Below are 18660 nucleotides of genomic sequence, written 5' to 3' on the forward strand. Positions count from 1 at the left end.
CACGACTGGACCTAATGGTCAGGGGTCCCTTTACCTTTACCTGCTTGCAAAAGAGGACACAGATTTGCATGTGAGAAGAAGCACATGCAAATTTTATGCATCCTCTTTTGCCAGTGGGTTGGAGGGCCCTATCCAAATATTAACAATGCTGCATCTGGTCGTCGTCCCCCCCCCCCCCAGCACAAAAGAAATGGAAGGATAACTGGAGGCTTATCTTTTTCCTTTGCCTTCAGTTCCCAGCCAGATCGGCAGCAATGGAGCAACTGGGATTTGGCAAAAAGCTTCTCGGCTCCTCTCCCCCAGCACCAGGATAAATGTCCCAGTCATCTAAATGTTTTGACACTTCTCCTACTGCTCCCCCCACCCCACAACCATTGCTTTAACTGTGGCCTGAGTTATCTTCTAGAGCCACGTTTCCCCAGAAACCGGCGCTTTTGTTGTGTGTCCTTCCAGCCCCTATCTCCGCTTCTCCTTTTTGCAGTGATCACAGCAGAAAGCTGGCAAATTGGCTCGAAAGAGAGAAAAAGCTCTCCGTTGCCATGCCTGCCTCTTGTTCTGCCTTCATTTCCCCCTTGCCTTCTCCAAAATAGGGGCAAGGCTTAAATCCTGCTGACAGACAGCCACCTGATCCAGAAAGCATGTTTAGTCAAAAGCAAGTCCTGCTGATTTCGGTGGGGTTTACTTCTAAGTAAGCAGACTGCATGCACACACTTTCCTGGGAGTAGGAACGGACAGTTTCTCCTTTTTCCAATCTCATGCTCAGTTCTCACATTCCCACATTAGGTTGTTGTTGTTGTTGTTGTTGTTGTTGTCCTCACTGAAATTCTTAGTGTAATTTTTTGTAATTTTGGTATGCGATTTTGTGTAATATATACATTTTCTTTTGCAAAGCAATTTTCCTGTGATGAATTTTGTATGTTAATTTCACAAACATAGGCATTTCTGCGCACGCTTTATCCTATCCTAGTATGTGCGTTTTTGAGCACGTTACAGTGGTACCTCAGGTTACAGATGCTTCAGGTTACAGGCGCTTCAGGTTACAGACTCCGCTAACCCAGAAATATTACCTTGGCTTAAGAACTTTGATTCAGGATGAGAACAGAAATCATGCAGCAGTGGCAGCGGGAGGCCCCATTAGCTAAAGTGGTACCTCAGGTTAAGAACAGTTTCAGGTTAAGAACGGACCTCCAGAACAAATTAAGTTCTTAACACGAGGTACCACTGTACTTGGTTGGAGAACTACATTGCAATATTTGGAAATGTGAAAAATTTCTAAGAAAGGCTGTTTTTAAGTTTGCACATTGTTTTGTAAACTATGACTCACGTAGGTTCACCTTTCAATGTGGACAGAATCTAATTTCTCACCCCACGCAGCCTTACTAGGGAGTAAGCCGCACTGGATGCAGTAGTACTTGTTTCTGAGTAGTCACGCATTTAGATACACTGTACACTCCACAATTTTGTATCATAGAGCACTCACTGAGCTGTGCAATCACGACAGCACAACTTGGCCTCCCCCACAAGCCATCCACAGACAGTATTTTTCTCTGTTTGATCATCTTGAAGATAATAAGATCATCCAAAATCCAAATTGGTGCCTAACTGCTAGATATTAAAGAGATTTTTAAAAAGGAGTCTGTTTTCATTTTATGGCGCATTTGTGCCAAACTTAAAGACAATGGGGGTGGGGAGGGGTTGGATAGGGTAAAGGAATAAATAAAGATCATATCCTGTAATGAATCCTATTCTGCAGTATCATCAAATCTATTGTGAGGATACATTTAAAATGCTGTTAGCAGAAATACAGATTTAATTTTATTTGGGTAATTATCATTTTGAGACACTCAGCAAAACCGTCCAATCAGAATAATGTCATGTCATGCAAACCATAATAAAGTTCAATTAAATATGGCTGCTTACTTAGTAAAAAACAAAGATGTATCAATTTTTCATCATCATAATCCAAGATTTTGGCCTGGATCTCGCTGAGATAATCAAAACCCTGATTCTGGACCCTCCTATGCCAGAGTGAAGGTTAGGGTTGTTTCTTGCAAAAATAAATGCATTCCCTGCATGTAGAGAATAAGCGTGTCAAAAGGAAAGGCTTTCTAGCTTAGCCTTTTCCCTGAGATGCTTTCTTCTTATATGCATGGGGGATTCTTTAGTATGGACAGTGCCGGATTTACGTATAAGCTAAACAGGCTATAGCTTAGGGCCCCCAAAAAATATAAAGGAAAAAATACCTGGATGTACATTTCCAAAATATAAGACAAAAAACAAATAAAATAAAACCTACATACAACAACAGTGTTTTGTGTTGTGTAGGCTCCTATGATGTAAGCAATGGGCCCCGCCTGCTAGCCTGCTCCCTAAAATATCACTGGTTTGCTCCTTTCTATATATAGGGTGCCTACATTCTGCATAGACTGGGTGCATGGCAACATGTGCAAATGGCTTTAGATAACTATAAGGTCCATAAATTACCATATAGCATACAGTGGTACCTCGGATTAAGTTCTTAATTCGTTCTGGAGGTCTGTTCTTAACCTGAAGCACCACTTTAGCTAATGGGGCCTCCTGCTGCTGCCGCGCTGCCAGAGCACGATTTCTGTTCTCATCCTGAAGCAAAGTTCTTAACCCGAGGTAATATTTCTGGGTTAGCGGAGTCTGTAACCTGAAGTGTATGTAACCTGAAGGATATGTAACCCGAGGTACCACTGTATATTCAACACACAAAACAACACACAGCGACAATTTGTTGTTTACAAAGGGCAGCTGGACATATAAAGGGCCCCACTACCTTCAGTAGCTTAGGGCCACATCAAACCTAAATCTGGCCCTGTGTATGGAGGCACATTCTATCAGGTGAACCCCCAGTTACAGTCGCCCGAAGAACACAAGATCCCTGCTGGATCAGACCAAAGGCTCATCTTGTCTAGCATCCTCTTCTCACAGTGGCCAGACAGCTGCCCATGGCAAGCCCACGAGCAGGACCTGAGCCCAAGAACTCTGTGGCTTGCAGTATCTGGCATTCAGAGACATACTGACTCCAGCACGGAAGGTAGAACATAGACATGGCTAGCAGCCATTGATTATACACTTGACTATTGCATCAAGTGATATAGTCCAAATAAGTAGGTATACCACCTCAGTGGGACTAAGCCTTTTTAAAAAAGAAAATGTGGAATGGAGCAGAGGAGGGCAACCAAGATGATCAAGGGTCTAGAAACCAAGCCTGAATAGGAATGGCTGAGGGAATTGGGTATGTTTAGCCTGGAGAAGTACTTTCTTGGGCTCCATGATCACTGCAGATGGTGACAGCAGTCACGAAATTAAAGACGCCTGCTTCTTGGGATAAAAGCAATGACAAACCTCGACAGCATCTTAAAAAGTAGAGACATCACCTTGCCAACAAAGGTCTGTATAGTTAAAGCCATGGTTTTCCCAGTAGTGATGTATAGAAGTGAGAGCTGGACCATAAAGAAGGCTGATCACCGAAGAATGGATGCTTTTGAATTCTGGTGCTGGAGGAGACTCTTGAGAGTCCCATGGACTGTAAGAAGATCAAACCGATCCATTCTGAAGGAAATCAGCCCTGAGTGCTCACTGGAAGGACAGATCCTGAAGCTGAGACTCCAATACTTTGGCCACCTCATGAGAAGAGAAGACTCCCTGGAAAAGACCCTGATGTTGGGAACGATGGAGGGCACAAGGAGAAGGGGACGACAGAGGACGAAATGGTTGTATAGTGTTCTCGAAGCTACCAGCATGAGTTTGACCAAACTGCAGGAGGCAGTGGAAGACAGGAGTGCCTGGCGTGCTCTGGTCCATGGGGTCACGAAGAGTCGGACATGACTAAACGACTAAACAACAACAGCCTGGAGTAGATTTAAGAGGTGATATGAAAGCCGTCTTCAAATATCTGAAGGGCTACCACGTGGAAGGTGGAGCAATCTTGTTTTCTCCTGCTTTGGAGGGCAGGACCCGAATGAATGGATTCAAGTTACAGGAAAGCAGATTCCAACTAAACATCAGGGAGAACTTTCTGATGGTAAGAGCTGATCAGCAGTGGAATGGACTCCCTCAGAAGGTGGTGGACTCTCCTTCCTTGGAGGTTTTTAAGCAGGTGTTGGATGGTTATGTGTCCGGGGTTCTTTAGCTGTGATTCCTGCATGGCAGAGAGTTGGACAAGGAGACCCTGGGAGTCCCTTCCAACTCTACAATTCTATGCTTTGGTTTGTAGTTATCTTTATATAGATATCCATAGATCATTAAAATTAAAATGGCCGTTTCAGCCATTGAAAGTAGTTACCGAAATAAAGGTGGCCATTTCAGACAAGGGGAAGTGTGGGAGAGCGAAGCTTCAGGCACGTTCCCAGCTCTGTGGCTCAGAAATAATTCGTTGGCAATGCATTTTGGCCCTCCAGCCTTCCAGGAAAGGGAATAGGAGCCACCGCCATGTTCCCATTTTCGTTGCTGGCAGGATCGAGAGATAAGAGCTGCACAGATCTACACGCACACATGAGTCTGACATTGTCACTCGTGCGATGGTCTTGGAGCTGAAACGCTGCAACAACGCCGATGTTCCCTTTTGTGTCTATGCACAGATGTTGTGGCTGAGATTTCCTGAATTCTACTGAAAAATAAAGCCAGTTTTATCAGCATTTCCCAAGTGCCCAATAGACATGCAAATGTGTTCTTAACGTCAGTTCTTCCCCCTTTTATTAGCTGTCCTGCATTAACTAGCTGGTCTTTTCTCAGTCTTTTTTCCCTCTCCGTTTCCTTTAAGCGCTCTATGTTTGATGTGAGATTTTCTCCTTCGCTCTTTCTTGGTTCCCATACTTTCTTTCCTCGTTCTCCCCCTCCCCCCCTTTTTTGGTCAATGCATTTGTTTAAAGTTGTTTGTTTATTAACCCTTCCAAAGGTCTCCCGTGCCTTCAGTATGGTGGGAGCTGGGGGGGGGGGGAGGAGAGAGACCATAGTTGTTGGCAACAGTGGAGACCAAATCAGGTTCTTTTAAAAGAAAAAGAAAGAGAGACCCTCAACAAATAGTGATTGAGCACACAGCCCAATCAACGAAATACAAGCTGACAAGCCGAAAAGAGCCTTCTTCTGCAATGAAAGAACACCATCAGTATGCTTTTGTTTCTTAAGACAGACCACAGGAGAGCCTGTGTGGTGCAGTGGTTAGAGTGTCGGGCTTGGACACGGGAGAGACCAGGGTTCGAATCCCTTCTTGGCTATGAAGCTCACGGGGTGTGATCCTGTGCCATTTACTCTCTCTGAGCCTAACCCACCTCACAGGGTTGTTTTGGGGACTGAATGAGGAGGGGGAAGAAGCATGTTGGCCGAGTAGCAAAACTGCAGTTAGGAAGTCAAATCATGTGCAATACTGACTCTTTCCTTGAACTTAAAACACTGTCCAAACACTTGTTAAAATATTCGAAAGCTTTTGTTTGCAGAACATATAGCTAAAGAAGAATATAAGGTAAAGGTAAAGGGACCCCTGACCATTAGGTCCAGTCATGACCGACTCTGGGGTTGCGGAGCTCATCTCACTTTATTGGCCAAGGGAGCCGCTGTACAGCTTCCGGGTCATGTGGCCAGCATGACTAAGCCGCTACTGGCGAACCAGAGCAGCGCATGGAAACGCCGTTTACCTTCCCGCTGGAGCGGTACCTATTTATCTACTTGCACTTTGACGTGCTTTCGAACTGCTAGGTTGGCAGGAGCAGGGACTGAGCAATGGGAGCTCACCCCGTCGCGGGGATTCAAACCTCCGACCTTCTAATCAGCAAGTCCTAGGCTCTGTGGTTTAACCCACAGCGCCACCCGTGTCCCTTGCAAAGAAGAATATATGCAAAGTATTTGCATTTGCATGCTTATCCAAGCATGGGCTTGTTTTTTCTAAGTTGAAGATTACAGCTTCTTCCTTAAACATTCAAACAAACCCCCGTCTTTTTCTCCTTCCAGTATTTACATTCGGCCTTCTGTACATGACCCAGCTAGGCCATGCAGCTGCTTCTGAGAAGTTTCCACTTTCTCCTTCCAGCAGACTTCTCCTTCATGCTTCTTTGGGAGAACATCAACTTCTGTACTTCTTTCTGTCACATATGTTGACACAGAAACATTAGCAATCCTCTCCTCTATTATGTTGAGAGAGAGAGAGAGAGAGTTATCTAACATCATTTCTTCTTCAGTGTTCATGGAGATGCAGCCCTTACAGTCAAGTCACTCATGCACAAAACAAAATGGAGAATGTAATAAGATACTTCCCATGTGGCCAAAGTTAACCAATCACATGAGAGTTACTGGGGAACATTCCAGAATTAAATACACAGCAATGCATTTAATCACCCCCAATTTCAGTAAATTAAATCACCATACTTAACAAACTGTGCATGACACAGTAATAAATACCTAAATATAATATTTATCGGTGAGCCCCATTTATGAAGTGGCTTTAGCTGTCCCCATGCACACAGAAAGTCAATATGGTGTCCTCTAGCTGTTGCTGGGACTACAAGTCCCATCTTGGCCACGATGGCTGGGATGATGGGAGTTGTAGTCCAACAATATCTGGAAGGCACCATGTTGTCTAAAATCCTTAGTTGCCAACTACTCTCTGGCAAACCACTTTGAATGGAAATTCCAAGCTCCTCCTCTCCCTCACAAAAGTGGCAAATATGTAAATTCATTTGCTCCCGATTCCTGCCTTTCGTTCTCTGCCTTCCAAAGACTCTGGCTGCTAAAGCACCTCACTTCAGAGGGGGAAACAGTAAGGTTTTTGCTGCATGCATCCTTTATAAATCCAGAACTTAAGTAGTTAATTGTCCCACTGTGGAGAGTATTTTTTTTTTAACTATCCCAGTTCTCATTGAACAAGATGTCCTTTTATTTTTCGGCTTTGGATGTGGGCCTGACTGCTCTTCTAAACAAAGGGAGAACCAACAAACCAAGCTAAAGTTTTTAAAAAAACCCAGCCATGTCTGTCTTTGAAGTTCTCTCTGTGTTGTTTGGAAAACTTTGGGATGGGTGGGGGGTTTTTTTTGGGGGGGGGAGTAAAAAACAGAGCAGCAGGGAAAGAACAGGAATTAAGGGGAACTCGCTCTCTCAAAGAGCAGGAGACATTAATTAAATATCCTATTCATTTCTTTGGCACATAGTCGTCAAATTAAATATCCCATTCACTTCTTTGGCACACAATCATCAATCAGATTTCTTATTAGCATTCTGATGACCTGTCTGACCTTGCTACTGTCTGCATGACAGAACCCAAAATAAGACCACACAGTGGAGAGGCAAGGATTATTCAACAGTGTCTCTTGCATGGGAGCTGGAATGAGTTGTAGCGAGTCAATGGATGAAGTTGGCACTGTTTCTATTTTAGCATGGATGCAGGGAGTTTGACCGTGGAGGGTCTGGCAGCGAATTTTAAGGGCACAGGAAATATTAAGGTTTCGAATTAAAATAAGCACAAAACCTCAGCAACGGCACAGTTACCGTAATCTCTGCTCCTACAATGAACGTTGCTTCCCTGCGATTCCCCTCTGTAAATTTTGACGCCAAATGCTTATCAGATATTCTCCAAATAGTCAAGTATTTGCAAGCATTAACTGAGCATTTTTGATAACCTGCATTTGCACCTGATGAGAATTTTTTATTTCAACAGTTGACAGCGCCTGATAGGCGACATCTAATGGATCTGCATTGGCTCCCAGTACGTTTCTGAGCACAATTCAAAGTGTTGGTGCTGACCTTTAAAGCCCTAAACGGCCTCGGTCCTGTATACCTGAAGGAGCGTCTCCACCCTCATCGTTCTACCCGGACACTGAGGTCCAGCGCCAAGGGCCTTCTGGCAGTTCCCTCATTGTGAGAAGTGAGGTTACATGGAACCAGAAAGATGGCCTTCTCGGTAGTGGCACCCACTCTGTGGAACGCCCTCCCTTCAGATGTGAAGGAAATAAGCAGCTATCTTCTTTTTAAAAGACATCTGAAGGCAGCCCTGTTTAGGGAAGTTTTTAATATTTAATGCTGTATTGTTTTTAACACTTGATTGGAAGCCTCCAAGAGTGGCTGGGGAAACTCAGCCAGATGGGCGGGGTATAAATAATAAATTATTATTATTATTATTATTATTATTATTATTATTATTTAACATTTGACTGTATTGGGCAGTTGAACTTGGCATTTGAGAATGTTGGAGACATGAACTATTGAATGCCTACCAAAATCATAGACATGCCCACAGTTCTAAAGCACTGCATATCTCAAAGATTTCACTCCCAACTTGCATGGATATGTGTTCCATCATCATGTGAACCCCCACCTGCACTCTGAAATGGTACAGTCCAGACATAGGTTTATTGTCTCATTGAGAACTGGGCCATATGCCTCGTGATCACACCCGCTGTCATCCTTGTGTTTTGATGCACATGAGAAAGGGCTGTTTACCTATATCAACGTATACACACCGGGAGAAGGAGCTTGGGCCTGTCAGAATTCTGACCATTACCATGTTGGCAGGGCTTGCCTGCGCAGCCCCAACGTCACTTGAGTATGGATGAACCTGTCTGCTTCCATTTTTATCATTTTCTCTGATTTCCCCAATCTTAAACTCAGTTCTTCACATATCCACATCGTTCTGTGCTTTGCTGGAATAAAAAGTTATTGTGATAATTCACCAGCATTTGAGTGCGAATTTCTCATACCATAAACAAATGCATATGCAATCTTGCTTCATATACAGTGGTACCTCGGGTTAAGTACTTAATTCGTTCTGGAGGTCCGTTCTTAACCTGAAATTGTTCTTAACCTGAAGCACCACTTTAGCCAATGGGGCCTCCTGCTGCCGCTGCGTCGCCGGAGCACGATTTCTGTTCTCATCCTGAAGCAAAGTTCTTAACCTGAAGCACTATTTCTGGGTTAGCGGAGTCTGTAACCTGAAGCGTATGTAATCCGAGGTACCACTGTATACCATAACTTTATACAGTGAATTCTTAATTAATGCTAGGTCTTTAGCTCTTGCTTCCAAAGATTTCATATTTTGCACCTGTCATTTGGGAGCGGGGAGTCTTTAATACTTATTGTGTGCAGTGGCATTTGCAGAAAATAACTTCAAGGAAGTACCGGATCTCAGCAGAGCCCACCACAAAAAAGATGTGTCCTGGTAGCTGGGGGAAGGAAAGGTAAAACTACAGAAATTCCAAGCAGGAAAAAGTGCAAGGAAGGGGGACACCAGAAAAAGCAACAGAGAAGAGGTTGGCTTGTTTTTGTTTTTTTAAAAAAGACCATCTCATCCAAGAGGGACTTGGTTTCACCTTTCTGTTTCAAGTGACCCAGTTACATTGCCATGACGGCTTATTCCCACGCTGTGTGTGATAAGAAAAAAAGCAGAAAAGGTTTACGTTGCTTGCTGGTTATTAATTTAAAATGATTCTGGGGTGCCAGGAAAACTCTTTACTCCCACCTCATCTCATCTCCACAGGTGGGTATTGAGGAGATCGCTGGGATGATACATGGACAAGACCAGGACCAATGAGAAAGGGGGCCCATTTGGCCTTCAGCTCAAAAGGGGCCATCAGATTTAGACACTGGCTCATTTTTTGCCGGGGGGGTGGGTAGGGAGAGAGATTTCATTAGTTTCACAACTTCGTTCCTGCGTGCACCAGGCCCAAGTGTGACACCCCTCTGCAAATCTAAGCCAAGTGAGAGATGTGATGATTTTCTCACTAACCGATAAGAGATTGATCAGATGAATAATTCACAGATATTAATAGATTGGGTTCTAACGGTTGGGAACATGCAAGGATGGAAGTGACCTGAGACTTTTTGGAATGCTAAGAGGCTAGTCTGGAGCACAAGGGTGGCGGCAGCGTGGGGGCAGGAGGGGAAATCGCCTCTCACAACTACAAACAAGAAGCTTGCCCCCCCTCGTTAACGTTTACAGTCATACCTCGGGTTGAATGTGCTTCAGGCTGAGCGCTTTCGGGTTGTGCTTCACGGCAACCCGGAAGTAACAGAGCGCGTTGCGTCCGGGTTTCGCCACTCGTGCATGCACAGACGCTCAAAATGACGTCGTGCGCATGCGCGGAAGCGACAAAACGTGACCTGCGCATGCCATCGCGTCTTACGTTCTATTCAGGATGCGAACAGGGCTCTGGAACGGATCCCATTCGTATCCCGAGGTACCACTGTACTGTTATTTTTCTTTCGGAGACCTTTGCATGTGAGAAGCAACTCACCCACCTAGAAATATACTTTGCCCCTTCTGCGCCCATGCCTATAATTCCTCCCCTCCACTGTTGCCACTGCTGAGCACCTGTTCCTCCATAGCCAGCCCCCCACCCTGCACACACACACACACACACACACACACACACACTGATGCAGCTCACACAAAAAAGCCCTATTGGAGAAAATGTTAGGAAAAGCTCTATTTTCCCATCACGCCCTTATTAAACCCTAATTCAAGTTTCCCACTGAATCTGGGCCACTGGTGATCCTTTAGCTCAGTTGCCTGAGTCGGGTTTCTTTTCTCTGCAGTATAAACGCCCTGCTGTTTGTTGATAGTATTAATAATATGAGCAGCAGGAGTCTGTAGACGTTTGGGGCCTAGGCTGCGGGAATTGTTCTCGGATGACATCGGGCCGCCTCTGTAAATTACTCGGCGACCTGGGATTTCGGCAGGTTACCGCTATAACTCAAGGGCCTGCGGTTATTGCGTTTGCCTCCTGCTGCCTTCCTGCTTATTGGCCTCTTCTCGACATGAGGAGGTGGCAGGCCCTGTCGCTTTGGGAGAGAGACCTTGGAAGCGGTGTCTCACAAAGGTCTTGTGCCATTGTTTCGACAAAAGCCTCAAGCGCGGAGCTCAGAAAATTAAAGGGAGGGCATGAGACCGAGAGCTGCCGCTTCTCGTGGAAATGGTTTTGACCGACTCAAAGGCGAAGGAGGCCAGTCATGCAGAGGTGTGTCTGCATTAGAACGCAAGAAAAGCCATCTAGGCCATTCTCACAGCAGCCGACCTGATGTCTGTGGGAAGCAAGAAAGCAAGATTCAAGCAAAAGGGCGATTTTCCCTTCTGTGGCTTCCAGCAATTGGCATTCAGAAGCATTGCTGCTTGCAAGTGTGGTGGCACAACATAGCCATTATGGCTAGTAGCCCTTGATAGTTGCAGAGCTGGAAATTCTGGGTATCTCCACCTGGCTTGTGCTGGCCCTTTGCTGCCTGAGGTGACACAATGTAGGAATGATCGCTGGGTTGCAGAGCACACTCCCGCCCATGGGCAGCCTCAGCTGCCTGCACGCATGACCTTGGGGTGTGGAGCACACTCCCCCTCACAGATAAAGCCACAGCTGTCTGAACATCTTGCCCTCTGTTTAACCTTTTGGGGTCTCAGTAGTCCACCATGTACTGTCTGTGACCTTTGTCTCTTTTGTCATACATTGTGCAAGGGGAAAATGACATGGTGGAAACAGGTGCCAAAATAACTTTGTACCACCCCACGATCTTGGGACTGGAAGATGTGTAAAGCTCACAGCCCAAAATGTATCTACCTGGGTTTGCATATTGTGTCAATAAAAGGAGCCTCCACAGAGCTGGCTGGCAGCTTGCTTGCTTGCTTGCAGCTCACCTGTGCGCAGCTCACCTGCATTACCAACTCCTGCCTCATGTCCTTCACTTCACACAGCAGCAAACATATTGATTACCTGACCTCAACTCCCTGCCGGACAGGGAGCAGCATACTTTCTGGAACTCCTTCCCCACCTGATAACACGGCTTTGCAGTGGCTCCTCCCTTCAGGAAAAGCTGGAGCAAAGCCCTGCCACACTGCCAGGGTGGGGAATCTCCCTGCCCCCTGCCCAGCAGCAAAGTTGGGTGGCAGAACACCTCCTCTCGTGCCAACTTGGCAGAAGGGGAGATGTTCCACAGAGCTTTGTTGCAAGTCCCTCTCTGCCTCTCTGCTGGGGAGACCAGTGGCAAATTTGGGCAGCAGAACATGGGCGATGCCCCTTAGAGAGTGCCGCCTGAGGCAGTCGTCTCATTCTGCCTCATGGGCAGGCCGGCTCCATCTGGCTGTAATGCATCCTTGTGCTGTGAATATTCATCTTACTTTCTTGGGTAGCAGATTAAGAGATGTGTGTGAATGCAGAAGAGTCCTGTCTATTGCTCTGTCCCCTTTTACTTCTGGGCTTGCATGCAGCCTCAAGACATTTGGCCGAGGGAATGTGGCCCTCAGTCCAGAAAAGGTTGCCCAACGCCTGGACCCCTGACCATTAGGTGCAGTCATGGCTGACTCTGGGGTTGTGGCGCTCATTTCGCTCTATAGGCCGAGGGAGCCGCCGTACAGCTTCCGGGTCATGTGGCCAGCATGACTGAGCCGCTTCTGGCGAACCAGAGCAGCGCACGGAAATGCCGTTTACCTTCCCGCTGGAGCAGTACCTATTTATCTACTTGCACTTTGACGTGCTTTCGAACTGCTAGGTTGGCAGGAGCAGGGACTGAGCAACGGGAGCTCACCCCATCGTGGGGATTTGAACCCCCAACCTTCTGATCAACAAGTCCTAGGCTTTGTGGTTTAACCCACAGCGCCACCCACGTCCCTTTAGCCATAATGATGGCATAAATCGGTGGATCCTGAAGTGGGTGGTACTGCCCCCTGGGGTGGGTGGGATTACCTTGGGGTGCTTAGAGGGAAGTGCAGCAAGCAGAGGACTCTGTAGGTCCAAATGGCTTTGAAAAGCTGGTACCACTGGATCAAGTTCAGCAGTTTTGTTGCATTAATTCAGCTAAATGGTTTTAACTGGATTTTGAATAAACGTGCAAGTAATTGTTCCCACTTTGGATTTTATTGTGTTATTATCTCCTTAGTGGGTCTTGGAGACAGCTATTCTGAATAATGCTTTTGGTGGGGGCACAACGGATGAATTTATGGAACTATGGGGGAAATGGCCCCAAAACATCTGGGAACCACTGCTTTGATATATGCAGGTATGTACAGCACTCAGAATATTTTAGGTAATTGGCTGCTGTCTTACATGACACATTCTTGAAGACAAACCCTCTTTCCCATTCAGTATTATGCATTGAATGGGCTGGTAAGGATCTATTTCTACGATGAAAGAAAATTCAGCAATGCTTAGTTTGTTTTTTCGGTTGTTAGTTTGGTAATTTTGCTAATATTGCTTTGTGGGTTACAAGAGCTGTAATGCTTTGTGAATTTTGCAATATGACTTTTCTCATAGTTGTGCTGTTTAGCCTATTTGTAAAGTTGTTTTGTTACTGGTGTTCTATGGAAGGTGGTTGTTTTACTGATGATTTGTTAATGTTATGTTGTGGTGTTCTACTATATTTATAGTATGTAAGCCGCCTTGCGACTCGAGTGAAAGGCGGAAATATAATGATGATGAATTTTATCTACCATATTTTTCGCTCTATAAGACGCACCAGACAACAAGACGCACCTAGTTTTTGGAGGAGGAAAACAAGAAAAAAAATATTCTGAATCTCAGAAGGCAGAACAGCAAGAGGGATCGCTGCACAGTGAAAGCAGCAATCCCTCTTGCTGTTCTGGCTTCAGGGATAGCTGCGCAGCCTGCATTCGCTCCATAAGTCTTATAGAGCAAAAAATACGGTAGTTCCAAAACATTTTAGGCAGCTGGAGGCAAAACAAATGCTCATCTTGCTCCAAGTTCCACTATTTAGCTTTTGTGAGGGGTTGGTTTTTGTTTTGTTTTTTAATGCTTTTCAGAGTGCTCCTTAGCTACTTCCAGCAGCTTTGGTGGTTGTGTTTTTCTTTTTCTTTTCTTTAAAAAAAGAGAGGCATTAGAAAAAGTATTTTAAAAAGCTGCCAGCTACTCATAACCTCTGCAGACTAAGCATTTGCTCCTGTATAGAAAGAGCGACCGCCTCCCAATAGCATTGTCCAGCACATTAGAGAAAAGGATTAAGCCGATACATTCAGCTATTCTAACAGATTTCCTTTACGCCTTCAATACCCCACTCTCACATTCACTTGGATAATCACATTAGTTTTGTCGTTAAGAAAGGAGGGCACACCACCTCCCCTTCTATGGCAAATACCTAAACTGCTTACCCACCACCCAAAGGGGTTGCATAGATTAGGGAAACAAGACAAACGGAAGGGATTTGCCATCCTGCAGCTCCATGTTTCAGGACAGCCCTTTATTTTTTTCACAGCAAGGAGATGGAACTAAAATATTTTTTTCCCCTTTGCAAATGGAAACTGGGGGCTGCTGGGGTGGGAGAGAGGAAGCAACGGAAACCAGAGGGAGATGGTTATGCAGAAGATGGGATGGCATCTGAAAAACAACGGCACCCTCTTCAGTTAGCACCTTGAATAACAAGTTTCTAGGGGGTCAGATTTCTGGATCTGCACAAACTAGCGCATTTACAATTCCCTTCTAATTAATGATAAAATAAATGGGAAGAGCCTGGTGTTATCAGGCGAATGGTCCAGCTCTCGCAGCGGCCACCCAAACTTGGTTCTAATCCCACCTGCAGCTGCCAAGATGCAAAAAGCTCGCCACTGGAAACATAATTTTTCATTACCTTTGGAAGGATGGTGCAGTGAAGTTTGGAATTTGGTGCAACTAGAACGACTCACCCAGTGAAGGCGGCTTGGCAGAAGAGCAATAAAATCCAACAAATATGAGATTATGCGGTGGCTCTTTTTTAGTTATCCTATGCAACCAGAATGTATGAGACATCATCCAGGCTGCCACTTGGCTTTCTGATCTGTTTATCTCAGCCCTAAGCTGCTGTACCTCCTTTTGTTGTGTGGGCCAATATATTTTCTTTTCTCATTGTACCAAGATTCCCTATATCCTTTTTAATGTTGTCAGGGACTCAAGAGCGGGAGCACAGGGAAGGGAGGAGATGGAGAGCGAGGGGGAGCAATCCGAGGGCAGCGTAGGAGAAGATGACAGTAGCCCAAGAGATTCCATGAGCCTCTCCAGCGAATCGGAAGATTCCCAGAAGGGGGCGCCGGTGGCCAGGGCAAGGGGGGCCCCAAGGGGGACATTCCAGAAACACAGCGAATCAGAAGATTCCCAGAGGGAGGCGCCGGTGGCCAGGGCAAGGGGGGTCCCAGGGGGGACGCGCCAGAAGCAAGGGGCCAGCGGGGACTCCCAGAGCAGTGGCTGGAGATCAGGACCAGCTTCCCCACCAGAGCGCAGTGGGGGGGGAAGAATCCCAGGTATCAGGGACAGCGTCTCCTCCAGGAGGGAGAGAAGATGAGTTAGGGTTGACCACGCCTCCATCGGAGAGCGAGGGAACGGTCAAGAGGAAGGTTGCCGGCTGGGCGCGCGCGCCAAGTTCAAATGTACAGGCGAGCGGCACAGCAGGTAGCCCGGATAGGGAACCAGGTCCTAAAGCCCGCCGGAGGGAGGGGCAAGAATCAGGGGAGTCAGCGTCAGAAGAGTCCAGAAAGGGTGAAACCCCAGCGGGCAGGAGGGCCCAGAGGAGGAAGGAGCTAAGGAAGAGGTGGAGCAAGGCTAGAGTCTTAAACTGGTGTGGAAGGGGAGGAGATTCAGACGGAGCTTCGCCGGTCTAGGGTTTAAGACGTAGAGCTACGCGCTGCGGCTTTGAAATGGAAACTGAACTTCAATAAAGACTTTTGTACATAACGACAGCCTGGCGTTGGTCCTCTGTGAGCTGGGACCTAGGGGCAGCTCTGACAAATGTTTTGTGCATATGCATGTGTTTAGACCCCTCCCTGTGTATAGGGTTCTTCTCTTTATTATTTATTGCATAATTATTTGTTCCTTGTTTTTTATTGTTACTTGCTACATTGAAAACCAATACAAAAATTGATGGGTTTTTTGTTTGTTTTTTTAAGGAATAAGTAGTAGATCCACATACACACCCCGCCGCCGCTGCCGCATTCAGGTCTCCACTGCAGAATACTGCAGATGTGCTTGTCCATAGTGGGAGCATCAGAATGGGCATTATGCTTCTAACAACAAATCTATGCATGGCAAATTGGTGAGAATGGTAAACAGAACACAATTCAAAGGAAAACATCAGTGTTGCAACCACTCTAGACCCCAGAATATCCCTTCATTTAAAACATCTGCCAGTTTAAGATGAGGGATAAGGCTTTGTCATATTGCCTCAAGCTGGCCGGTTCACATTAGCAGACAAAAAGTCTCTCTCATACCTACTCTTTTAAGCAGTTTGACGTTGTTTCTTTTGGTCTAAATGACATATAAAGAAAGAGGAGAGTAGTTGTGTTAGTCTTCAAAGTGCCACAGACTGGGTTTTTCACCCCTGATATCATGGACTAACTGCAATTATTTTAAGAGGGCATAACCTACTTCCTCAGATGCATACATGAAGAATCAGACTGGGTGGATAGACAGTCGACTCAACTTCTTACCTATCCAATTACAGGGTCATTAAGCTCCGGAACACAAGATCTTAACTTCAAAACAACCTCAAGATGGCATATGACTCATGTTAGACTAAAATAAGTAACCATGATTGTTTATAGTTTGTTGTAAAATCTGCTATGATTTAAAACTCAGTAACACACGCACACACATATTTATATGCTTTAGTCTACAAAAACTGATACCATAATAAAAACAGTCATTCATATCCCACAGACTCTTTCCTGTTGTTTTTCATGGTGACTAAGACACACTCACGCCCAACTGCAACAAAACAGTTATTATCCCTGTAAAATATGCTGAAGGTTTTATTTTTGTTTAATATTATGGAGGCTCATAGCTTATCTGGCCTTTTTTTCCTTAACAGCTTTGCACTCTGTTGGGCCCGACTGAGGCCTTGCAGTTCATGGTCCAATGAAAAGGTGAAGCCAGCCTAAGCCAGCCTGTTTAAGGCAGGGTATAAATTCTTAGCAAACAAACACACAAACAAAATTACTGGCAGATAGGAACAAAGCCCCAAAGAGTCATGGCAAATGTGGTACAACACAGATGGGGCGGTCCTGTGCTGCAGCAGCTACTATTGTAACTGAGTCTATCAGGTGAGCCATTCAATATGCCTGGCACTGTCTGCTGGGGGAATTCCGGGGGGGGGGGACACGACCTTGAACCCAACAGCGCCCCTGAAAAAGTTTACACCTATGTCATAAACTGTTTAGCTTAACACAAGTGTGTTGCTGCATCAGGCCGAGGATCCATCTAGTTCAGCATCCTGTTTTCTAACCACAGCCAGTGAGATGCTTTCATGCCCTGCTTGGGGGCTTCTTGAAAGCACCAACCTCCTGCCATTCTTGTGATTCCCAGCAACAGGAATTCAGATAGAAATTCCATGATCAGGAACTTTGAGCCATAATGCGTTATAGCCACTGATTTGTCATCTGTGAATTTACACTATACAGCTTTAAACCCAGTGGATATTATAAGTTACTTATGTGCCAGCTTCCCATACACAAGGGATGCTTGTGGGACAAGAAAGGAAAGCCTCTCTCCCCCCCCCCAAACCCCCACAAAGATACCCTACACTCCCAAGTTTGGGTTCCAGTGCTCAACCAGGAGCAGTGGGAAATTTCTCTAAAGCAGCTTTCTTCCATAAGACCTGGTGGAGTGGACGGGGCCCTAGACACCGGCAATGCCATTTGAACTCTGTCAAAATTGTGAAGCGCCAGAAGAACATTAAGGAAGAGCCACCAGTCTGGAGCCATACACTGCAAGGTTTAGGTTAGCCACCTCAAAAGATCCTTTGCACAGCCAGACATCTGCTATACAAATAAGATGCTTTGGTTAGGAGAGAAAGAGGAAAGCAGGCATGAAACGACGATGGGGGAAACACTTGTGAGAAGCCAGCCATCCAGCCAGCAGATCCTCCCTCGGCGTTGACAGGAGAAAGCGGAAACCACAAAAACCAGCTCTTTCAGTTACTTTGAACCATTACGACGATAGTTCTGCAACCAAAGTCTCATGTAGTGAACTTCCAAAAGACGGGCTTGCAGCACAGAGTCTGGATCGTAAGGGCTGTTGGAGCGCAGGTCCAAGTGATGAGCACCTTCTGGGATCACTATGGCAACTAGACTGTCCGTGATATTCCGTGTTACTCCGCCCCCAGACCAGGGGTCGAGCCCACCATTGCTGGAAGGAAAAAGGGGAGAAAGAAATGAACATCTATCTGCATGTTAGGAACATCCCAATTAACAAACGGTTTGCATGGAAAGGCTCGTTTTGTGTTATCACCCTGGAAACTGGATCAGGGTGTCAACTGTAAAGCAACTGTCAGGGGTCCCGAAGGTCACATGTGTGTGTCTCTCCCCATCACACCAACATGCCCCTGATTATATTGTATATTTGCACCAATTCTACTTGCAAGCCATTGTGGAAAGTAATCTTGGCTGAAAAGTGGGCCATGAATGTAAGATTCCAGCAAAAATTCAAGCTGACACCTGCTGTTTACTTCTGTGCATTCACGTCTAAGACACCCGTTCCCACAAAAGTCATTCCTACTTTTAACAAGCTATGCGAATTGAGTGCAAGGCTGACCACATAAATCTCTTACTCATGCAATTCCAATATGCAATTATGTTATCATCCCCACCGCTGGCTTGGCATCAGGTTTGCATCATTTGCTGACTATTCAAGTACTACTACCTTGCATAAAATGGATAATGTAGACGAGATAAGCTGTCTGTTACAGTGGTGC

General features: G+C 45.7%; 1 protein-coding gene and 1 long non-coding RNA gene across 3 annotated transcripts in view; one reads left to right on the forward strand and one right to left on the reverse strand.

Moving 5' to 3' along the window:
- The first annotated feature begins 2221 nt into the window (after window positions 1-2221).
- Window positions 2222-18660, forward strand: part of LOC309341409 — a 122621-nt gene continuing 106182 nt past the window's right edge. For both annotated transcript variants that reach the window (XR_014156310.1, XR_014156311.1), the window contains exon 1: window positions 2222-2534. This is a non-coding gene — a long non-coding RNA (uncharacterized lncRNA). The remainder of the gene's footprint in view (window positions 2535-18660) is intronic.
- The window catches only part of PRCP (prolylcarboxypeptidase), a 31744-nt gene continuing 29786 nt past the window's right edge, over window positions 16703-18660 (reverse strand). Inside the window, exon 9 of the mRNA XM_081860509.1 lies at window positions 16703-18095. Coding sequence (XP_081716635.1) covers window positions 17885-18095 — 211 coding nt within the window. The 3' untranslated portion in view covers window positions 16703-17884. The remainder of the gene's footprint in view (window positions 18096-18660) is intronic.

This window comes from Podarcis erhardii (genome assembly GCF_964252035.2).
Source record: "Podarcis erhardii genome assembly, chromosome: 4".
In the NCBI taxonomy this organism is placed as follows: Eukaryota; Metazoa; Chordata; class Lepidosauria; order Squamata; family Lacertidae; genus Podarcis; species Podarcis erhardii.